The sequence below is a fragment of the Pristiophorus japonicus genome, chromosome 4 (assembly GCF_044704955.1).
Source record: "Pristiophorus japonicus isolate sPriJap1 chromosome 4, sPriJap1.hap1, whole genome shotgun sequence".
Classification (NCBI taxonomy): Eukaryota; Metazoa; Chordata; class Chondrichthyes; family Pristiophoridae; genus Pristiophorus; species Pristiophorus japonicus.
In genome coordinates this window covers 163,637,512-163,662,324 of record NC_091980.1, presented here as the reverse complement: position 1 = coordinate 163,662,324, position 24,813 = coordinate 163,637,512, and the positions used below count along the sequence as shown (strand labels likewise).

General features: G+C 49.7%; 1 protein-coding gene across 5 annotated transcripts in view; it reads right to left on the bottom strand.

Moving 5' to 3' along the window:
* Window positions 1-24,813, bottom strand: part of LOC139263148 (intelectin-1-like) — an 88,483-nt gene that overhangs the window by 12,587 nt on the left and 51,083 nt on the right. For all 5 annotated transcript variants that reach the window (XM_070878773.1, XM_070878777.1, XM_070878775.1 and 2 more), the window contains 3 exons: window positions 13,770-14,017; window positions 4,483-4,641; window positions 210-330 (listed from right to left, as the gene is read on the bottom strand). In XM_070878773.1, coding sequence (XP_070734874.1) covers window positions 210-330; window positions 4,483-4,641; window positions 13,770-14,017 — 528 coding nt within the window. The remainder of the gene's footprint in view (window positions 1-209; window positions 331-4,482; window positions 4,642-13,769; window positions 14,018-24,813) is intronic.

Sequence of the window (24,813 nt, the reverse complement as noted above, 5' to 3'; positions counted from 1 at the left end):
TTAGATACAGCCTCTGCCCATTCAAGAGCTGCTTTGCAATACCTACTACAGATCAGTGAGCAGTTTCATGGCCCTTGCCTGACTTCTCCATGGCAAATGGACTGATTCCACCAACAAAAAATCTATGTTTTTGTTTCGGAAGGCAATGCTCTTGAACCTTGAATGTTAAAATAGAGTAATTCACTTAAACCCCTGCACATTGCACTTACCTCGAACAAAAGGTCCGTAAAAATTGCGTATCTTCTGACCATCGCCGAAGTCATAGGTGATGGGAGTGAAAGGTCCGTTATCACGTGGGCATTTCCCTTTAATGTATTCTACAGGGTAACGCTGAAATAGAACATATTGTCCACACATTGAAAGACCATCCACTTGGCCGTCTCATCCCCCTATGCCCCCTCCTCTCCCTGCGCCCACTTCTCCCAGTCCTCCTCCTAACTTTGCTGTTCCTTTCCCCCCCGCAACCCCCAACATCTTCCGACCCAATTTTTTTCAAACTCATCTCTTCCATGAAAAGCTCACCACCTGCTCTATTAGACCCCTGCCAACACAATTCCAGATTTACAGCCTGGCCCAGTGGTAATATTCTCATCTCTCAGTCAGAACATTGTAGATTCAAGCTTTTCTGCAGGGACTTGACTGCATGATCCAGGCTGCTACTTCAGTGCAGCACTGAGGGCATGTTGCATTGTTGGAGGGGCATCATTTGGATAAAATGTTAAACCAAAGCCTTTTTTGCCAGTTTTGGAGGATGTTGAGGATCCCATGGCTCTATTCAAAGACAAACAGGGTAGTTCTCCCAGTGTCCCAGCCAACATTTATCCCTCAGTCAACTATTCCAGAAACAGAGTAACTGATTATGTATCCCATTATTGTCTGTTGATGCTTGCTGTGCCTGCCATGTTTGCCTATTGTAATGTATTCATGGATTCTTTGCTTAAGAATTCATAACCAAGGTTTAACAATCATACTGCACTTTATCAATTTATCCACTAGGCTCACAAGTGCATGCCTCATCATGGCTGACCTAGACTGAACTGACGGGGGTTTTATTGAATCTTGTGGACATCACGTGACTTCCTAAGCCACTCACAATGTAACAACTCTGCAACTATTTCTATTTGATCTGTAAATCAAGTTGATCTGTAAATCACGTGCCCCCTGATTAAAGGGGGGCACTAAAACTGACACATTAAACAAAATAAACTTTGGACAGTGACTTAAATCAAATTAAAATTTGGTTGCCGGGGGTGATGATGCATTCCAGTCCCTCTGGCGCCCACATCTCGCGGAAGGCCGCGAACGTACCGGTGGACACCCGTGCTCCATCTCCAGGGACACCGTGGAAGAGAGGCAGGCAGTCGGGCTGAACAAGTCCCTCGACCACCCGCTGCCTGGACCGGTTGATGGCCACCTTGGCCATGCCCAGGAGCAGTCCTACGCGGTGGCCTTCCGAGTTGCACACTCCCCTCCGCACAGGAGAGTGGGACTAAAATTCAACTGGAATTTGAGGAGCAGCCCGTTCAAGTAATGGAAGAGGGGCTGCAACCTCATACACTCAACATAAGCATGGAACACGGACTCCTCTGGACCGCAGAAATTACAGGCGACCTGGGAGTCCGTGAACCGACTTAAAAACCGATTGTATGGGACTGCTCCATGTAAAACCCTCCAGGCCAAGTCCCCAATAAATAAAGGGAGGACTCCCGCGTAGAGAGCACTCTATTGAGGGCCCCACCTCCTCCAGATGGCAAGTTGGTGCACCATAGCGTGTCCGGTCAGCAGCCGAGGATGGCAAAGTGGAGAGTGTGCAAGAGCAGCCCGTACAGGCATCCCCTCCATGCAGAACTGAAAGGCACGGCGGGGATTTCCCGGAGGAGGCTCAAGTTGTGAGGCACCAGCTCCCGAGGGAGGTTTCGGGGCCTGGTGCCGATGGGGAATTCCATCCGGACGGGGGTCAGTTCGGACAGAATCGCCCCATGTGCTTGAGCATCCTCGACACACCTAACGGAGTCAGGGCCCAGTGCTGTTTTTAGCGACTCGATGGCATTGGCCGTGCACCGGATGTCGGCCCAGGATAGGCGCCGTGCCATCTCCTCTGGCTCCATACAGCCCATTCCTCCGCCATCGAGCAGGTCCCTGACCCTGGTCCCCTCGCCAGCCACAGCCCTCTCGTCCGCCTGCCACTTAAAATCGCGGTCGTGGAGGTACGGATTCCTGACTAGCTGGTTTATGACTAGCGCTCGACCCCTGTTACAGAGCACTCAGAGCAGTCCTGTCCAGCACCCTAGGTGAGCGGCAAATTTAGCCTCCAGCTCTTGCCAGCTCGCCGGCCAGGCTTCCTCGTCAGAGGTAAGGTAGACTCCCAGATAGAGGAGATGGGTCGTGCTTCCTTCTCCAGTTGGACCAGAACCGACGGAACAAATTCCTCGTCCTCCAGCAGCAGGTTGTTAAAGTGCCAGTACACGGACCCCACCCATGCGTAGAGCGAAAGAAGCTCCGCCCACACCAGGTGGTGGTCCGAACACGTGCTGGCCACATGGAAGCCACTGGAATGCAGGATACATACGCCCGGGATATGTACAGGCAGTCGATTCTGGACCATCCTCTTCCAGGCCTCACCCAAGTGAAGGCGCTTGAGTTGGGATGGAGATTTCGCCAAACATCCACCAAGTCGAAGGACCCGAACAGGTCCCTCAACTTCTCCATTGCCATCATGCTCTGTGGGGCACCGGAGCGGTCCCTCGCCTCGAGAGTGCAGTTAAAAATCCCCCCCCACCCCCCCCCAAGGACAATGCAGTCGCCGACGTCGATGGAGCCGAGAAGAGTTGAAACTTCTTCCAAGAAACGCACTTGCTGCAGGCCGGGCTGGGGGGCATACACGTTCACTAAATGGAGCAGCCGTTCCCCAGGAGAACCATGACATGGAGCAAGCGGCCTGGCACAGGCTCCTCAATCCCCAAGATCTCCGGCTGAAAATGTGGGGCCAGCAAGATAGCCACCCCACAAGAAGTGGCAGTGAGGTGGCTAATGCGGACCTCTCCTTGCCATTCCAGGAGCCACGTAGGCTCATCTCCTGGAATGGTGTGTTTCTTGCAGGAAGCACACTGCATATTTCCCCTCCTTTAGGAGCGAAAAATTGTTAAATCTACGGCGTGCCTCTCTGCCGCCGTTGATTTTGAGGCTGGCTATTGTCATCTTCATGACAAGAGCATAGTGCAACCTCTACTAACCTAGTCGTGTGCTGACCTCCACTCCCTCAGCAAACCAGTGAGGAACGTTTTGAGTCGGCGCAGCTCAAGACTACCTTGTTTTGGTAAGGTCCTGTCCGCGCCCATGGTTTTGATGACGGCGCGGACGGACCTGATGAGCAGCGCCAGCTTGGACTATTTGTCCAGGGCCAGCTGGGCTCTATTGCGGTGACCCTGGCATTCCGCCAAATAATCCCAGAGTTCCTTGGCAGGAATGAGGGGGGGACTCAGCGGCAGGCACGAGGAGATCAATCGCCTCACTGGCGATGAACTCTACATCCTCTCCCGCACCGACCACCAAGTCCCCGTCCTCGTCCGGCTGGTTGCCATCAACGGCCAGTCCGTCGACTGCATGGGGTATGGCGAATGACCCGGCTCTACCATGCGGCCCTACTTCTGTCATGATCCCACCCCCAAGATCGTTGGCAGAGGAGTCCTCCCTGGGCTCCTCCTGGGATGTCGGATCGGGAAGTGGCAGTTGGGGAAGTCCAGAACCAAGGGTCACAGTCTAAGGATAAGGTTAAGCCATATAGGACCGTGATGAGGAGAAACATTTTCACCCAGAGAATTATGAACCTATGGAATTCTCTACCACAGAAAGTTGTTGAGTCCAGTTCATTGGATATATTCAAAAGGGAGTTAGATGGCCCTTACGGCTAAATGGATCAGCTATGGAGAGAAGGCAGGAGTGGGGTACTGAAGTTGCATGATCAGCCATGATCATGTGGAATGGTGGTGCAGGCTCGAAGGGCCGAATACCCTGCTCCTGCACCTATTTTCTATGTTTCTATGTAAATTGGCCTGGGTTTTTATCTGGTTTTTGCCTCTCCCAGGAGGTTGGGGTGGACTGTAGAATGGTTCAGTATAAGGGGCGTCGCAGTTGTGTGAGGTGGACTGGTTGGGCTGGGTGCTCGTTGCCTTTCCGTCATTGTTCAGAGGTTTATATGTAACCTTTGGGGCTGCTGATCAAGGGCTGTGTGGCTCTTTGTCGACCGGAGTGGACACAATGGGCCGAAATGGCCTCTTTCTGCGCTGTAAATTTCTATGTTTCTATATTTCTATGTTTTAATTTTGTGATTGTGCAGATGAATATTATCAGAGACTTGAACTTGAACCTAACCAGCACAATTTTGAGTGCGTTTCGGGGCAAATTCCCAACTGCACCCAAAGCGGAAACTCTACATCATTTTCAAATGTCACACTGCAGTTTAGACAATGCTGGAACACTCACCTTGTAAAGCTCGAACAGGTTCCCCCCGTACTGATGCAGGAACTTGGTCTGGGTGTGATAGCGGAGGATTGCCGCATGTCTCCAGCTCGTTATGGGCGTGTCGTTGGGTACGTGCCACACGGATATGTCTGAGGCCATGATGTCATAGTAACCCGGGTTCTGTTTGGAAGCAGACACAGTTAGTCAACTATAGCAAGTGCAGTTCAGGAGCATCAAAAAGCATGTGTTACTGAGGGTGACCTCTCTAAGAATCAAATTCAGCTGCACAGTATGGAGTTGATAACATGGTTTTTGGAGCCTGTTGCATTGCTGCTCATTGTATGCTGGCTCAATACACTGTGGAATGCTGAGTCCTACAGAGTGCCCCATACAATTAAAAACAAGGGCATACAAAGTGGCCACAACTACTGGGAGGACAAAAGTCTGGGAAGCTTTTAAGAGCCAGCAAAGAATGATTAAAAAAATGATTAAGAAAGGGAAGATAGACGATGAAAGTAAACTAGCACAAAATATAAAAACAGATAGCAAGAGTTTCTATAGGTATATAAAAAGTAAAAGAGTGGCTAAAGTAAATGTTGGTCCCTTAGAGGATGAGACCGGGGAACTAGTAATGGGGAACATGGAGATGGCAGAAACTCTGAACAAATATTTTGTATCAGTCTTTACAGTAGAGGACACTAACAATATTCCAACAGTGGATAGTCAAGGGCCTATAGGGGGGTGGGGGGACATAACACAATCACAATCACTAAGGAGGTGGTACTCAATGGGATTAAAAGCAGATAAAAATCCCCTGGACCTGATGGCTTGCATCCTAGGGTCTTAAGAGAAGTAGCGGCAGGGATTGTGGATGCATTGATTGTAATTTACCTAAATTCCCTGGATTCTGGGGAGGTCCTAGCAAATTGGAAAACTGCAAATGTAACGCCCCTAATTAAAAAAGAGAGCAGACACAAAGCAGGGAACTATAGACCAGTTAGCCTAACATCTGTGGTTGGGGAAATGTTGGAGTCCATTATTAAAGAAGCAGTGGGAGGACATTTGGATAAGCAAAATTCGGTCAGGCAGAGTCAGCATGGGTTTATGAAGGGGAGGTCATGTTTGATAAATTTGCTGGAGTTCTTTGAGGATGTAACAAACAGGGTGGATAAAGGGGAACCAGTGGATGTGGTGTATTTGGACTTCCAGAAGGCATTTGACAAGGTTCCACATAAAAGGTTACTGCATAAGATAAAAGTTCACGGGGTTGGGGGTAATATATTAGCATGGATAGAGGATTGGCTAACTAACAGAAAACAGAGAGGCAGGACAAATGGTTCATTCTCTGATTGGCAACCAGTAACTACAGTGCTGGAACCCCAATTATTTACAATCTATATTAACGACTTGGAAGAAGGGATGGAGTGTAACATAGCCAAGTTTGCTGACGAGACAAAGATGGGAGGAAAAGCAATGTGTGAGGAGAACACAAAAAATCTGCTAAAGGACATAGACAATCTAAGTGAGTGGGCAAAAATTGGGCAGATGGAGTATAATGTTGGAAAGTGTGAGGTCATGCACTTTGGCAGAAAAAAAATCAAAGAGCAAGTTAATATTTAAATGGAGAAAGATTGCGAAGTACTGCAGTGCAGCGGGACCTGGGGGTACTTGTGCATGAAACACAAAAGGATAGTATGCAGGTACAGCAAGGCCAATGGTATCTTGGCCTTAATTGCAAAGGGGATGCAGTATAAAAGCAGGGAATTCTTGCTACAGTTATACAAGGTATTGGTGAGGCCACACCTGGAATACTGCATGCAGTTTTGCTTTCCATATTTACGAAACGATGTACTTGCTTTGGAGGCAGTTTAGAGAAGGTTCACTAGGGTGATTCTGGGAATGAGGGGGTTGACTTATGAGGAAAGGTTGAATAGGTTGGGCCTCTACTCATTGGAGTTCAGAAGAATGAGAGATGATCTTATCGAAATGCATAAGATTATGAGGAGGCTTGACAAGGTGGATGCAGAGAGGATGTTTCCACTGATGTGGGAGACTAGAACCAGAGGGCATGATCTTAAACTAAGGAGCCGCACATTTAAAACAGAGATGAGGAGGAATTTCTTCTCTCAGAGGATTTTAAATCTGTGGAATTTATTGCCTCGCAGAGCTGTGGAAGCTGGGACATTGAATAAATTTACGATAGAAATACACAGTTTCTTGAGCGATAAGGGGATAAGGGGTTATGAGGTGCAGGAGGGGTAGTGGAGCTGAGTCCATGATCAGATCAGCCTTGATCTTATTGAATGGCAGAGCAGGCTCGAGGGGCCTTATGGCCTACTCCTCTTCCTAGTTCTTATCTTCATGTTCTTACATGTTTGATAATGCAATCCAAGAGCACCCCAGGCTCATTAAAGACCCAATTTCACAGTAAGTGAGAGGAGGTACCTAGAATATAATTGATGCACCTGACTGGTGTTGTAAGCACTTGTACAAAAAGCATGCAGTAAGGTGTAGCACTGCCCATTAGTAGGGTGGCAGTGTGAAATGCTGCAATGCCTGCCTGCATGTGCAGAGTGAATGAGTAAATAAGGAAGTATGAAATGAAAATCAAATATAATAGCCGCAGGTTAAGGAAAGACCTCTAACCACACCTGCTTCCTATCCAGAATCTCCATGGTCCTCTTCTCATGAAGTTAATGGTCAGAGCATTAGAGGCCCTTTCCAGTCTGCATGCACTGCCTTTTGTTGTGTGCAGTCTTCTCCTGCAAGCAAATACTGTAAAGGGATGTACATTGCAAAGTGGAACATGAGGGCAGATGTATGCCACTCAAGTGGCCAAGTTACTAGGCATCTTCTAGGAGTGTGTCAACATTCAGCGTGCAAGGCCCTTGTGCTGGCTGTGCACTTGATGATTACATGTGGAAGCTGACTCCATGTCTGCCCATGATATTGTCAAGAGGCAGCATGCAGATGTGGAAGAGGAGAGGGCCAAGGATGGATCTTTCAGAGACTCTGAAGGCAATGGTGCAGGACTGGGAAGAGAAGCCATTGCTGGAAATGCCCTGGCTATAACAGAACAGGAAAAAAGGAGGGGAAAATCAGAAATGGTGTGGAAAAGATAAATCTGGAGCATCGCTCCAAACTAAACTGTGGCAGAATGATACAGCTTCAAATGAGAAAAACGGGAAATTTAAGACTCATGTGAGGAAGCACTCCTTCAAAAAGAGCGATCAACGTAATGGAATGGATATCTGGGTAGGGTAATGTAGGGATTACCTGAGAATGATTTGGATGTGGTGGGATGAGGGCAGTGTAACTTTTTACTTTCTGGATTGATGATCTAAAATCAGGCCAAATGAACTCATTGCTATTTATCGATCTTATGATTCTTTTGTACAGTTGGTGGCAAAACAATAGGGCAGCCAATATGAGCTGCCTTAGTGGTGTTTGCACTGATGCTCTTCTCTGCACTGCCTGCACTATGCTGGTGGTGGGGGCTTTGATATTCCTCCAAGTATCAGTTTCGCTGGAGTCTTTATTCATTTTGTCCTTTTCCCCAGGTCTCGTGTACAGAATCTAAGTTAACTGAGCATCCAACTGATTCATTCCCCTAAACATTTGAACAATTTTAATCCTACCGCCTTTCTTTTGTCCAATGAAAATGAATTACTTTCTGTGAATCTCTCGTCACTGACTCCTAAATTCCGGCATCATGCTGGTCATTCTGCCCTCACGCGCTCCAGTGCCTAAAACCAATTTCCTTTTTAAGGACGAGTTCCCCATAACTCCCCCGATGTACAGTCTAGTGATCTACACAGGTTAGAAAACATGTTCCAGCTTATAGTTACATTCATTCCTGTCCATGAAGGGTCCTTTCAGTCAGTGATCAGTAATGATGCCCAGGTATATTTCTCCTTTGTTCATTCACTTCCTTTCACCTTGCCTGTGCTCTGTGTTTCCTGTTCCAGTTTGTAGAACCTTGGCCTAGACATTCGGTAACGCCCCGGTTGGAAAGTTGGAAAAGTAGCACCAGGCACTAATCATTCTCTTCTTCAGCGATATTCAGCTTTAGCGCTCCAAGAGGGAAGTGGAGCATTAAATCAAGCTCTAACCACTTCTCTTCGTGCGCCAAAGTCCGAGAGTGGGGTGAAAGCGGCAAAGCGCAGAACAATTTTGAGCACATTGGTAACGGCATGAGAGGCTGCTTCCCTCGCGTAAAGAGCAGGACCAATGATGCTGCACAAGCTCGTTGTTGCCAGTTCTGTTTTGCAAGGTGACCTGCGCGACTGCCATTACAGCCCCAAACACTCACACAGTGGAGGCCTTGGATATCTTGCACCGGTGAAACATGAAAAACTTTGCGCAGTGACCAGACTGGTGAAAATAATAAAGGTTGCGCTAACTGGAAACCTTTCCCTTAAATTACCGCTCCCCAATTGGCCAGCCGTGTTCACAATGCCTCCTCTTGCTGGGGTTGTCGACACGAGGTGTTACAGCAGGGGACGAGAGTTAATTTTACATCCGGGGCGATAACGGAGCACTGCGCACTTTATGACATCATGATCAGTGAGGCACTAGAGGCCCAGGCGCGACGGGTTAGCACCAGCACTAAACCAGCACTGAAGTTCATGGGTGTCGCTGCATTCGCCGCGTGTGGTCGCTAACCCCTTCGTGTTCCGTTAGCGCCCCAACCAGGCACTAACGGGTGGCGCTAAACTACCGAATTTCTAGTCCTAATAATGTCAACATTAAAACCCCCCTGCTCTCCCTTAGCCCACCCATTTAATTGTCAATCTCACTTGTATTTGCCACTTGCTTACACAGCTAGCTGTCATCATCAAATTAGATATTGGTACAAGAATAACTCTTCCCCATTCAACTTGTTAATAGTGTGAACAGCAAGTGATTCTTGTGAAACTTTACTTATTACTAACTCCCAGGAGGGCTTCAATTTGTCTTCTACCTTCAATTGATTATAAACGCAATTCATTAATAATTTGCGAGCCTTGGTCTTTGTTATGTATTGTCCAGGTACATTAAATGTATAAGTACAATGGTGCGTCACAGAGGGCGCTGTGGTGGGAGACCTGAAAGTACCTGCAAGACAGAGTATAAAAGGCAGCCCACCACACCTGAGAGGCACTCTGGAGTCAGACAATAAAGGACTAAGGTCACTGCAGTTACCACAACACCAGACCATGTGGAGTCAGTGATTTGAGTGCTACATACATCACATTGGCGACAAGGACACGGACGAACTTCTCGCATCAAGCAACTAAAGGATTTTACAGTGAGAAATGATTGGGAGGCCTTTATGGAAAGGCTCGAATACTACTTCACAGCAAACGACCTGACAGGGAACACGGACGCACTAAGAGAGAAGCGTAAGGCGATATTACTTTCCAGCTGTGGCGATGAGGTTTACTGTCTCGTCAGGGATTTGCTGGCACCCGGGAGCGCCAGGGACAAGTCATATGAGGAGCTGGTCGTACTCATTGGTGACCAACTTAAACTGAAGGAGAGCATCCTCACGGCCCGGTACAAATTCTACCACCACTGCAGACCTGAGGGCCAGGATGTCACCAAATATGCTACGGACCTCAGGAGACTCACGGCACTGTGTGATTTTGGCACACACCTTGATGAGGCGCTGCGAGATATTTTTGTTATGGGGATTGGCCATAAGGGTCTCCTTCACAAGCTACAATCCACGGAACCTACAGTCACCCTGAAGCAAGCCATCACCACCAGCAAGGCATTTATGGCATCGACTTGCAGAACCAAGCAAATGATCCACACAGTCTCGAACCTGGCAGGCACTGTCCACAGGATAGCGCCCACCATGGACAAAACTGCAGAACGTGGCTCTGCCCAGGGCAGAGAGCACGGACCTTGGGGTCCTGGAACTCACAGTCCGCCGAGGGGGGCTAATCGAGTAGCACCATGCTGGCGCTGCAGAGGAAGCCATGGGGCTCACCGGTGCAGGTTTGCAGAGGATACGTGCAATACCTGCCACACGAAAGGCCACCTTCAGCGTATGTGTAAAAGACACCTGACTCACCGTGTGGCTGAGGAGATGGCAGAGGGTCCAGAGGGCCCATTTTCCAGTGAGGAGCAGGCAGAAGAAGACGAGGCGTTGTTTGGACTGTATACTGTACCGACGGTTCGGCCCCGGTGATTTTGGAGGTCAAGATTAACGGAGTCCCTGTGAGTATGGAAGTAGATACTGGCTCGGGTCCGTCGTTGATGAGTCAGGAAACTTTTGAAAAACTGTGGGTTAACCCAGCTGCACGACCCAAGCCAGTCCCGGTCACGGCAAAGCTGCGTACCTAACCAAGGGACTGATGCCTGTTCTTGGCAGAGCGGATGTGCAGGTATCTCACGGTGGCGAGACACACGGTTTACCTTTGTGGGTCATTGCAGGCGATGGGCCGACACTTCTCGGCAGAAGATGGATGGGAAAGGTCCGTGGGAGCTGGGAAGACTTCACTGCTCCACAGACCGCTGTCCCCCGGGTCCCCAAAGAGCAGCGTCGACCGAGCTGGAGATGAAATAAGCAGTTCATCAGCAGTCTCAATTCCACAGGCCACAGCAACCCTGCAGCCCCAACCCTGGAAGAGCAGCTTTTCAACCCGGCTGCAGGAGCGACGGCAGGTGCTGGAGCAGGAGCGGGGGCCACAGGAGAGACGGCACCAGCGGCAGGAACGGAGGCTGCAGGAGAGACGGCACCAGCGGGAGGAGCGGAGGCCACAGGAGAGACGGCACCAGCGGGAGGAGCGGAGGCCACAGGAGAGACGGCACCAGCGGCAGGAACGGAGGCCACAGGAGAGACGGCACCAGCGGCAGGAACGGAGGCTGCAGGAGAGACGGCACCAGCGGGAGGAACGGAGGCCGCAGGAGAGGTGGCAGGTGCTGGAGCAGGAGCGGAGGCCACAGGAGAGGCGGCACCAGCGGCAGGAACGGAGGCCACAGGAGAGGTGGCAGGTGCTGGAGCAGGAGCGGAGGCCACAGGAGAGACGGCACCAGCGGCAGGAACGGAGGCCACAGGAGAGGTGGCAGGTGCTGGAGCAGGAGCGGAGGCCACAGGAGAGGCGGCACCAGCGGCAGGAACGGAGGCCACAGGAGAGACGGCACCAGCGGCAGGAACGGAGGCTGCAGGAGAGACGGCACCAGCGGGAGGAGCGGAGGCCACAGGAGAGACGGCACCAGCGGGAGGAGCGGAGGCCACAGGAGAGACGGCACCAGCGGGAGGAGCGGAGGCCACAGGAGAGATGGCACCAGCGGCAGGAACGGAGGCCACAGGAGAGACGGCACCAGCGGCAGGAACGGAGGCTGCAGGAGAGGCGGCACCAGCGGGAGGAACGGAGGCTGCAGGAGAGACGGCACCAGCGGCAGGAACGGAGGCTGCAGGAGAGACGGCACCAGCGGGAGGAACGGAGGCCGCAGGAGAGACGGCACCAGCGGCAGGAACGGAGGCTGCAGGAGAGACGGCACCAGCGGCAGGAATGGAGGCTGCAGGAGAGACGGCACCAGCGGCAGGAACGGAGGCTGCAGCGGCGGCGGAGGCTACGGAGGCGGCAGGTACGACTCGGGAGAACGCGATTTCTCGGACAGATGCAGGAGCCAGAGCAGAGGATACAGCAAGATTCAAGATCATGTTTTGGCTGTTTTCTTTCCTTCTTTCTTCGTTATTTCTTCTTTTCCATAGAGTAAAACGGCAGGCCAGCGAGCTCAAGATGGCGGCAGAAGAGCTCTGCAAAGAACAAAGGCAAACAGTACAACTAAAATGGTGGTGCCCAAGCCTCGTGGGAGCCACAAGATGGCATCTTAAAAGGGAAATGCACCCGGGAGTCTTAAAAGGGATTACACCGTTGGCGGTCCCCACAAAGAGACTTTTGTAAGGCAAGAGCGAGTCTAAATGAGCAATGTGAATGTAGGATGACGGATTTATGATAAGAATTAATATTTTAATGCTGAATGGTTACTGTATTTAAAATAATGGATATGAATTATGATTTATGATAAGAGTTAATATTTTAATGCTGAATGGTTACTGTGTTTAAAATAATGGATATGAATTATGATTTATGATATGAGTTAATATTTTAATGCTGAATGGTTACAGTGTTTAAAATTAGGGATATGAATTATGAAAAGAGTTAATACCACGAGGTTCAAGTAAAAGGGATATGGACCCGTGACTAACATGACCAATGGGCGAATGCGATTTTCGATTTAGGTGATTCATGCAATGGTTCAGCGGCTGCTAAGGCGACTACTTCATGAGAACAGAGGCAACGCACCAGTTGCGATATCCTGTCTCAGCGCAGCCCATTACCGCGGGCAAAAAGTGGCTGTGTACCACCACTGTACCTCACCCAGAGGAGCTGGGATTAAATAACTGTTCAGTGCACCTGCAACCTTTTGACATAACATCTGTACCACATATTATATGTACCATACAAATGTACCGTCTATGTAAACCTGCTTTCTGTTGGAGGTTATGCTCGTGTGCTTTATCCACCATGTAAGGACTGCAAATACCACATGTGTGCACCGGGTCCTCCACATGGGGGAGAAGAGGAAAGTGGATGGTCATGGACTCACACTCACAAATCAACCAGGACGAACAAGGCCGAGGTCACCGGCAATGGCTTTTGGAACTGCGGGGGGGAGTGAGATGTTCTGTATTGTCCAGGTACAGTAAATGTATAAGTACAATGGTGCACCACAGAGGGCGCTGTAGTGGGAGACCTGAAAGTACCTGCAAGACAGAGTAGAAAAGGCTGCCCACCACACCCGAGAGGCACTCTGGAGTCAGACAAGAAAGGACTAAGGTCACAGCAGTTACCACAACACCAGACCGTGTGGAGTCAGTGATTTGAGTGCTACATACATCACAATCTTCTTCAGAAGACTCCTAAGTCCAGTGTTAGAACATGAGGAAGTTCCATTCTGGTTATTTAGCAGGCAGAGTGGGCTGAGGACAGCACTCACCAATCACATCGTCATCTCATGGAGTCAAATAGGAGGGACTTCTCTGCACAATATCTGTCAACCAACAATCAACCAGGCAACAAAAGGCAAGATACCACAATATCTTCCCTCACACGGCTGCAAATTGAACGGGGCAGTTCAGTAGATGTCCTTTCTCTTTAATTACAAGCCACCCTCAGCTCCTCCAGTTAGACTTCTCCTTCTTTGCACATTTGTCTTAATTGCCTCAGCTCTGGTCAGTGCTCCATTAGCCCCAGTCACTACAAACCATGCATTCTTTTTAGCAAAAAGATTTCACAAAAGTTCATCACCTTCAAGTCGTCACTTGTCGCTCCCTCTGTTGAACCAAATGTTACATAGTTGGACCATGACCCGTCTCCTGCCGGACGTCGAGCATCATTCCCCTGTTGGCTGGACCAGCGGTCCCCAGTGGTGCATTTCCCGTACATGTTGTTCTCGTGGACGCTTGCGACAAGAGTCCAACCACCACCATTGGTGGTCATGTCACAGAAGGCGTGATAGGGTGAGCCACCTTTGGTGTTCAACATCTGGATACCATCTGTGGTAAGGAGTATAATATAAGGTAAATCAATTGAATCAGAGAGTTGGAGAACAGCAGTGTCTCTGTACATGAAGGATTTGGAACCACTATCACAACTGGAAGGATACATTGGGCTCGATTTCCCTGTATTGTGCCTTGGTGTATTGGATCACCTTGAGGACAATCAGGTGGAGGGGATTGAATGCAGGTAATGGAGATCATTCGATATTCAATGAATGTATAAAACGATCAGTCAGAGGCTACTCATAATAAAGAACTTGTATTTATATAGTGCCTTTCAAACTCAAGAGTGTCTCAACAACAACAACAACTTGTATTTATATAGCGCCTTTTAGGTAGTGAAACGTCCCAATGCGCTTCACAGGAGTATTATGTGATAACATTTGAAACCGAGCCGTATAAGTAGAAATTAGCGCAGGTTACCAAAAGCTTGGTCAAAGAGGTTTGTTTTAAGGAGCATCTTGAAGGAGGAAAGAGAGATAGAGAGGCAAAGAGGTTTAGGCAGCGAGTTCCAGAGCTTGGGGCCGAGGCAACAGAAGGCAAGGCCACCAATGGTTGAGCGATTATAAGCAGGGATGCACAGGAGGGCAGAATTACAGGAGCGCAGACATCTCGGGGGTTGTGGGGCTGGAGGAAATTACAGAGATAGGGAGGGGCAAGGCCATGGAGGGATTTGAAAATAAGAATGAGAATTTTGAAACCGAAGCGTTGCTTAATCAGAAGCCATTGTCGGTCAGCGAGCACAGGGGTGATGGGTGAGTGGGCAGCTGAGTTTTGGATCATCTCTAGTTTACATCGGGTAGAATGTGGGAGGCCAGTCAGGAGTGTGTTGGTCTTGAGGTAACAAAGGCATGGATGAGGGCTTCTGCAGCAAATGAGCTGAGGCAAGGGCGGAGATGGGCGATGTTACGGAGATGGAAAGAGGCGGTCTTAGTTATGCTGAGGATATGTGGTCAAAAGCTAATTTCTGGGTTAAATATGACCACAAGGTTGCAAACAGTCTGACAATTTAGAGATCGTGGAGGGGTCGAGAGAAGTGGCAGTGAGGTAGAGCTGGGTGTTATCAGTGTACATGTGGAAACTGATGCTGTGTTTCCGGATGATGTCGCCAAGAAGCAAAGTAGATGAGAAACACTCCACAGCTAATGTAAGTTTAATCACTATTGTACTGTCGGGAACAATTATATCGAGGTGGGCGATCACCCCTGCTTGATTTTCCTCTATGCACTGTACCCACCCGATCCACTAAATCCCAAAGCAACAACAGGAAACTCTATCCCATTACTTTATTTTTCTTTGCACCTTCCTATTTTCTCCTAAATTTGCCTCTCCCAATGTCAGGCTCTGCTCCTGGGCTGTGATTCCATGGGCAGCAACTCTGTGCTTCTTCACTGAAGTTCCCATTCTCAGGGTATTTTTCAGACTTTGGAGTACTGGCGGGGAGCTCGCTGGTGTGTACCACATCTTTAAATTAAGGCTCGGAAGCATTGCACACAGCGCCCGTGCTGATTTCTGATACCCGCTTCCAGCACTCGGGTCTTCCATCACCAGAGTGAAGTCCAAACATCAGCTGCTTTTAATCGTGGGACCTCAGCAGCACAGTGCAACCTCTCTCCTTTTTTGTCATGGGGCATCCTTAGAGACCCAATAAGGTCACACGATAAAGACAGGAGGAACCCAACTAACTTTATCCTTCACCAAGCTGGAGACGGCCCCTGTGAGACCCTTGTCATGTATTCAACCAGCATTGTAACCCATGTATAAACTGACCTCAGTTGTACACCATGAGAACACTGACCACTAGGTGGGAGACACTCCGAACCTGGACCTTCAAGTATAAAAGGGGAAGCTCCACCCACTATCATCACTTGAGTGCGAAGGAATAAAGGACAGGTCACAGACTGACCTTCTCTCACACATGGGCCTCGTGTGCATTTATACTGTATAGTAAGGACGTATCAATGGCGACAAGAAAGTGGGATTTAAACCACGCGAGCATGGCCACTAGCAGAACAGACGAGAGGAACTGTGTTAAGGAATGGTTGGGACAGAGATTCAACATTGTTAAAGTAGCACACAGTTCTCCAGGCAGACAAGGGCAGTCGGGCATGCCCCAACATGTAGTCGAACCCAGAGGGGGAGTTCGACAGAGACAATGGCAAGCTGAACAGCGATTCAAGCCATTGCAAGGGACAATGCGTCTAGTAATGGGGCCATCAACACCTGTTAATGGTGCACTCAAGGACAATAACCGGGGCAGTCAGGGACGATCGACTGGCAAGGGACCTTTTGTTTCAAACCGCAACTCATGCTGGAGGGGTGGAGGCATACACTCAGCCGGAGTTTGCAGAGATGAGCAAAATACCTGCAGAAATTGCAGAAATGGACACTGGGGGAAATCGCTGGAAGCTGAAGTTCAGCGAGTTCATGTGGAGCACGTATACAGTTCATACACCAGGACGCCACCAATAATGATGAAAGTGCTCCTCAATGGCATCCCAGTATCAATGGAGTTAGACACGGGTGCCAGCCAGTCCCTGATGGGTATCAAACAGTTCGAAAAGTTGTGGGCATCCAAGGCCAGGAGGCCAAAATTATCGCCGATTGACGCACAGCTATGGACTTACACAAAGGAGATCATTCCGGTGCTAGGCAGCGCTATGGTAGTCATGACCCACAAAGATTCGGAGAACAGGTTGCCACTCTGGATTCTCCCTCAGTATTAGCTATACTCACAGTTTGGTATCATCTGCAAATTGTGATATTTGGTTACTTGTTCCTAAAACCAAATTATTGTTGTAAATTATGAATGACAGTGGTCCCAGCACTGATCCTTGTGGGACACCGCTTTCTACCTTCCTCCAATCTGATTGACGATTCTCTGCTTTCTATTTTTTAGCCAATTTGCTATCCATTCAGCTATTTGTCCTCAGCCTCCACATGCCGTAAGCTTTGTCATGAGCCCGAATTCCTCCCCTTTCTCTGTACGTTTGAGACAACTACTCACCATCTTCTTCTCTTGCTGCCATTTTCTAAACGTAATTCTAAGTTTAAATAGATGATTCATGAAATATTTCTGATTCAACTCCACTTCGACTATGTTGAAACATAACCTGGACGGACACTTCGGTGCCACACTGAGCAAATGTTGTATTGTGAGATAGTTACAGGGAGGCGAGGTGGGTGTGAGTGAGGCCGAGGATGCAGAGGCCCTGACGACCTTACTAACAGGACCTCAGTTACATATTTAGCTGTGTTTCCCACCCGGCTGATGGGTAGGGGGAAGACCAGCAGCAGGAAGTCACAGCCGTGGGCCCTTGGGAACGGTCGCGGGGAGTCGGCGAGGACCACGGCCGTAACTTGGGGTGAAGCCCGGGATCGGGAGGGGGAGAGGCCCGGGATCGGGAGGGGGAAAGGCCCAGGATCGGGAGGAAGAGACGCCCAGGATCGGGAGGAAGAGACCCAGGATCGGGAGGAGGAGCGATCCAGGATCGGGAGGAGGAGCGATCCAGGATCGGGAGGAGGAGCGACCCAGGATCGGGAGGAGGAGCGACCCAGGATCGGGAGGGGGAGAGGCCCAGGATCGGGAGGAGGAGAGGACCAGGATCGGGAGGAGGAGAGGCCCAGGATTGGGATGGGGAAAAGCCCACAATCGGGAGGGGGAGAGGCCCAGGATAGGGAGGGGGAGAGAAAGGGAGGAGACCAAAGGCTTCCTTGAGGGGCTGTGGGAGGTGATGCAAACCTGATCCCCCTGGCCTACTTGCACTGTGGGAGCCCGATTTAAATATGTTCATTAAGTGTCCCCCTTCTCCACAGTCGCACACTCGGAGACCCTGATATCTACCGCTGTAAAAAAGGCTGTGGGCACATGGGTGGCATGTTGTGCTCGCATTCTGTAATTTAATTTTTTCCTGGGATGTGGGCGTCGCTGGAAAAGCCAACATTTATTGCCCATCTCTAATTGCCCTTGTGAAGGTGGTGATGAGCCACATCCAAGATATACTTCCAAGTCAGGATGGCGTGTATTTGGAGGGGAATTTTCAGGTGATGGTGTTCCCATGCACCTGCTGCCCTTGTCCTTCTAGGTGGTAGAGGTCGCGGGTTTGGGAGGTGCTGCTGAAAAATCCTTGACGCGTTGCTGCAGGGCATCTTGTAGATGGTACACACTGTAGACACAGTGTGCCATTAGTGGAGGGAATAAATGTTTAAGGTGGTGGATGGGGTGCCAATCAAGTGTGCTGCTTTGTCGTGAATGGTGTTGAGCTTCTTGAGTGTTGGAGCAGCATTCATCCAGGCAAGTGGAGAATATTCCATCACACTCCTGACTTGTGCCTTGTAGATGGTGGAAAGGCTTTGGGGAGTCAGGAGGTGAGACACTCGCCACAGAATACCCAGCCTCTGACCTGCTCTTGTTGCCACAGTATTTCTGTGGCTGGTCAAGTTAAGTTTTTGGTCAATGGTTACCCCCAGGGTGTTGATGGTGGGGGATTGGCTAATACTGTGTATGTATATACCCTGTACACTCAATGTACAGTTACATAAGACCAATGAATATATCGTTACACTGTATACATTATGCCTGTACCACCAGAGGATGCAACTGGTGGAGACCTAGAGGTCACCTGTACACTGCAGGTGACCAGGTATAAAAGGGAGCCTACCTTACTGTAACCTCATTCAGGAGCTGCAATAAATGGACTAAGGTCACAACAATTCAAGTGCAATACCTTACCTCGTGGAGTCATTACTAAAGTGCCTGCAAACACCACAATTGGCGACGAGAATACGAATTCCACGTGAAAAATGGCTAATCTGAGCATCTTTCAACAATTTTCTGATGGAGAAGATTGGGATGCCTTTGTGGAAAGGCTAGAACACTACTTCATCACGAACAACCTGGCTGGAAACACACTGACCTCACTGGCTGATAAGCGCAAGCCATCCTGCTCAACGGTTGTGGGCCCACCGTTCATGGCTTTGTCAGGGACTTGTTAGCCCCAGAGAAGGCGATAATGGAAACAATCGCAGAGCTCGTAACCCTGATACAGGAACAGCTTAAGCCAAAAAAGAGCATCCTAACAGCCAGACACTGTTCTACACACACCGGTGACCCGAAGGCCAAGAAATCGCAAAATACGCTGCAGACCTGAAGTGATTGGCTGCACCGTGTGATTTTGGCGACCACCTCACTGACGCACTGAGGGACGTCTTTGTTATCAGAATCGGCCACAAAGGCCTCCTCCACAGGCTGCTCTCTGCGGACACCACCGTCACGCTACAGAAAGCAATTAGCGTGAGCCAAGCGTTCATGGCCACATCCTGCAATTCCAGAAGGATAATGACTCAACCCCAGGACTCCAACACAGCAAGTACATTGAATCGAATGGTGCCTTTCAGAGGCAAGACAGTGACCCCAAGCCCTGCAACCCTGAGGCCACCGCAGGGGGCCAACTGGCCAGCCCAATGCTGGTGCTGTGGACTAAATCACAGAGCCCACCAATGCTGATACAGAGAATATACTTGCAAGGGCTGTATCACTAAAGGCCATCTACAGCAAATGTGTAAAATAAATTTTACTCACCGAGTCGCTGAAGAGTTGGCCGATCACCGGGGCTCCAGCGCTGATGAACACGAAGAGCGAGTCCAGGAGGTAGCTCAGCCCCAGGAAGAGGTGTACGGAGTGTTTACCTGCTCCACCGAGAGTTCCCCGTTGAAGATAGAAGTTGAAATCAACGATGTTGCAGTCTCGATGGAGGTCGATACAGGGGCGAGGCAATTGCTGATGAACCAGGCGACCTTCGAGAAACTCTGGGACAACCCTATCGAACAACCTAAAATGCGACCAATCCAGGCAAAGCTGCTCACTTACACAAACGACACCATCCCAGTTGTTGGCAGCATGGATATCCAGGTGTCCTATGGCGGCACGATGCACAAGCTACCTTTGTGGATCATTGCTGGTGATGGTCCAATGCTGCTAGGAAGAAGTTGGATGAAGCAAATCCAAATCTGTTGGAGCTGGGAAAGCCTCCAGACTCAGGCGATCGACGTCCTAGGCGGCCCCAAACTTGGATCCATCGCAGCACCTGAAGATCCTACTGTCCAGCTCTACTGCGCGGCGACAACACAGACCTGTCATGTATTCAACTATCAGTGTAGCCCATGTATAAGCTGACCTAAGTTGTACACCTTGAGAACATTGACCACAAGGGGGTGAACTTGTGGGAGTCACTCCTCACCTGGACTTTCAGGTATAAAAGGGGAAGCTCCACCCACCTTCAGGACTTGAGGTCTTGGTAATAAAGGTAACTGGTCACAGCGTGACCTTCTCTCAAGTATGGGTCTCGTGTGCATTTATACTGTATAGTAAGAACATATTATTGGCGATGAGAAACTGGGATTTAAACCATGCGAGCATGGCCACTAACAGCACAGAAGAGAGGTTCTGTGTTGGTGATGATTGGGACAACTTTATTGAGAGACTACAGCAAAGTTTTGTTACTAAGGAATGGTTGGGACAGGATTCAGCCGACAAACGCAGGGCTCATCTCCTGACGGTTTGTGGATCCAGAACGTACTCACTGATGAAGGAACTTCTAGCACCAGAGAAGCCGGCGGACAAGATGTTCGAAGAGCTCAGTAAGTTGATCGGGGAACACTTTAAACCAGCGAGCAGCATGCACATGGCGAGACACCGGTTTTACATGCACTGGCGGCGAGAAGGGCAAAGCGTGCCAGAAGTCGTGGCAGATCTCCGGCGTCTGGCGAGCTAATGTAAGTTCCCAGATGCATGCAGGGCGAAGATGCTGTGAGACTTTTTTATTAAGGGCATCGGGCACGCTGGGGTTTTCAGGAAACTGATTGAGACCAAAGACTTGACCTTGGAAGCGGTGGCTCTGATAGCCCAGACATTTATCTCAGGGGAGGAAGAGACCAGAATGATGCATGATAAAAATCTTGGCTCAAATGCGGCAAATGTCCAGGGAATCAACATTGTTCACGATGCACACAGTTCTCAAGGCAAACAAGGGCGATCGGACATGCCCTAGCATGTAGTTGAATCCAAAGGGGGAATTCAACAGAGACAATGGCTAGCTGAACACCGATTCATGCCATTTAATGGACAATGCGGTCAGTAATGGGGCCATCAACACCTGCTAATGGTGCACTTAAGGACAGTTACAGAGACAGTCAGAGACGATCGATTGGTAATGGACCTTTTGTTTCCAACAACGGGGTCTCTAGCTCATGCTGGAAGTGTGGAGGCAAACACCCAGCCAGAGCCTGCAGGTATCAGCAATATACCTGAAGAAACTGCAACGTCAGCGGTCACTTGGCGCGTATGTGCCTGCAGCCAGGTTGATGTATGAGGAGGATGGGCCAGATGTAAGCCCTATGAGGCCAAATGAATGCTGGGGGAAATTGCTGGAAGCTGAAGTTCAGCGAGTTCATGTGGAGCACATATACAGTTCATCGACCAGGAAGTCACCGATAATGATGAAAGTGCTTCTCAATTGCATCCCAGTATCAATGGAGCTAGACATGGGGGCCAGACAGTCCCTGATAAGTATCAAACAGTTTTAAAGGCTGTGGGTGTCCAAGGGCAGGAGGCCAAAATTTTTGCCGATTGATGCACAGCTATGGACATATACAAAGGAGATCATTCCGGTGCAAGGCAGCGCCACGGTAATCGTGACCCACAAAGATTCAGAGAACAGATTGCCACTCTGGATTGTCCCAGGGGACGGTCCCGCACTACTGGGGAGGAGTTGGCTTGCTGTCATGTACTGGAAATGGGGTGATGTCAATGCAATTTCTTCTGCGGAGCGAGTATCATGCTCACAGATCCTGGACAAATTTGACTCATTATTTCAACCCGGCATCGGCACTTTCATGGGGGCCAAGATAGTGATTCACATAAACCCGGACGCCAGGCCAGTACACCACAAGGCCAGAGCGGTGCCATACGTGATGCGGGAAAAGATAGAATGTGAATTGGACCGCCTGCTGAGGGAAGGCATCATCTCGCCAGTCGAATTCAGTGACTGGACGAGCCCGATCATGCCGGTGCACAAGGTAGATGGGTCGGTCAGGATATGTGGCGATTACAAGGCCACCATCAATCGGGTGTCACTCCAAGACCAGTACCCGCTACGGAGAGCGGAGTACCTCTTTGCGACAATATCCGGTGGCAAACTTTTTTCTAAATTGGACCTGACCTCAGCTTACATGACCCAGGAGCTGGCGAGTGAGTCGAAGAAGCTGACCACCAACACGACACACAAGGGGTTGTTTGAGTCTGACAGATGTCCGTTTGGGATTCGTTCGGCTGCCGTGATCTTTCAGCAAAATATGGAAAGCCTCCTCAAGTCGATTCCAGGGACGGTGGTTTTTCAAGACAACATCCTCATCACGGGTCACGATACTGAAGAACACCTCCACAACCTGGAGGAGGTGCTACACAGACTGGACCGGGTAGGGCTGCGACTAAAAAAGGCGAAGTGCGTCTTCTTAGCTCCAGAGGTAGAATTACTGGGGAGGAGGGTAGCAGCAGACGGGATCAGACCTACTGCGTCCAAAATGGAAGCGATCCAGAGCGCACCCAGACCCCGTAACACGACGGAGCTGCGTTCATTCCTGGTGCTCCTGAACTATTTTGGTAACTTTCTTCCCAAATTGAGCACGCTGTTTGAGCCACTACACGTGCTCCTACACAAAGGTCGCGATTGGGTCTGGGAGGATAGCCAGGAAAAGGCTTTTGATAGAGCACGTATTTTTTATGCTCCAACAAACTGTTAACGTAATATGACCTGTGTAAGAAACTCGTTTTAACGTGCGATGCGTCGTCCTCTGGGGTCGGGTGTGTATTGCAACATGTGAATGCCAATGGTCAGTTACAGCCGGTAGCCTATGCCTCCAGAAGTCTATCCCTGGCATAAAGGGTCTACGGGATGGTAGAAAAGGAAGTGCTAGCATGTGTATATGCTGTGAAAAAAATGCACCAGTACCTGTTCGGCAGGCAGTTTGAGCTGGAGACAGATCACACACCCCGAACGTTCTTTTTGGCCGACAACAAGGTCATAAATGCAAATGCATCGGCCCGCATACTGAGGTGGACACTCACGTTAGCCGCCTATGACTACACAATTCAGCACAGACCAGGCAGTGAAAACTGCACCGATGCACTCAGCAGGCTCCCACTAGCCACCACTGAGGGGACAACTGAGCATGCTGCTGAGATGGTCATGGCTGTTGAAGCTTTCGAAAGCGAAGGCTCACCTGTGACAGCCCATCAGATTAAAGTCTGGACAAATAAAGACCCACGACTGTCTTTAGTTAAGAAATGTGTCTTGAATGGGGACTGGGCAGCCACGTGCGGGGCATGCCCTGAGGAATTTAAACCATTTCATAGGCACAAGGATGAACTCTCGATTCAGGCTGATTGCCTACTGTGCAGAAACTGAGTAGTCATGCCCCAGAAGGGCAGAAAGGTGTTTATCAGAGAACTTCACAATGAGCACCCGGGCATTGTCATGATGAAGGCAATTGCGAGGTCACACATTTGGTGGCCAGGGATAGATGCAGACCTGGAACTTTATGTTCGCAGGTGCAACACGTGTGCTCAGCTGGGCAACGCACTCAGGGAAACCCCCCTTAGCCCCTGGTCCTGGCCCGCCAAGCCATGGTCACGCATCCATGTGGACTACGCAGGTCCTTTCATGGGAAAAATGTTTTTGGTTGTAGTAGATGCCTACTCCAAATGGATTGAGTGTGCCATTTTAAATTCAAGCACATCCTCTGCCACGGTAGAAAGTCTTCGTGCAATGATCTCCGCCCATGGTCTACCGCATGTCTTAGTCAGCGACAGTGGCCCGTGCTTCACAAGCACTGAATTCCAGGACTTCATGGCAGGCAATAGAATCAACCATGTCAGAACGGCACTGTTCAAGCCAGCCTCAATCAGCCAGGTGGAACGAGCAGTGCAGATAATCAAACAGGGGATGCTCAGAATCCAAGGTGGTTCCCTGCAAAGCCGCTTATTACGCCTCCTGTTGGCCAATAGATGCCGACCACACTCGCTCACAGGTGTTCCACCCTCAGAGCTGCCAATGAAAAGGAAGCTCAAAACCAGGTTATCCCTTATACACCCCACTATGAAAGAAATTGTTGAGAGCAGGCATCAGTCTCAATGCGACTACCATGACAGGAATGCGAGGGCGCGATGTATTGATGTCAATGACCCTGTTTTTGTCCTTAATTACGCTGCAGGTCCCAAATGGCTTGCATGCACTGTGATTGCCAAAGAGGGGAATAGGGTTTTGGTAGTTAAACTTACCAATGGACAAATCTGCCGCAAACACGTGGATCAAACTAAAAGGAGGTTCAGCAACCCCATAGAAGAAGCAGAGGAAGATCACAACGTCGAGTTTACTCCACCACAGGTGACCGAAGACCGGAACCAAGTGGAGGAGAGCCCAGTCCCTGTGGGCAGTCCGGACAGACCTGAGGCACCACAAACAGCAGACATTCAGGCAAGCCTCCAACAACCAGAGCCCCAACTCAGGCACTCTGCAAGGGAGAGTAAACCACGAGAGAGTCTTAACCTGTGATTCCAATAAGACTTTGGGGGGTGGAGGTGATGTCATGTATTCAACTATCAGTACAACCCACGTATAAGCTGACCTAAGTTGTACACCTTGAGAATATTGACCACAAGGGGGTGAACTTGTGGGAGACACTCCTAACCTGGACTTTCAGGTATAAAAGGGAAGCTCCACCCACCGTCTGTCTCT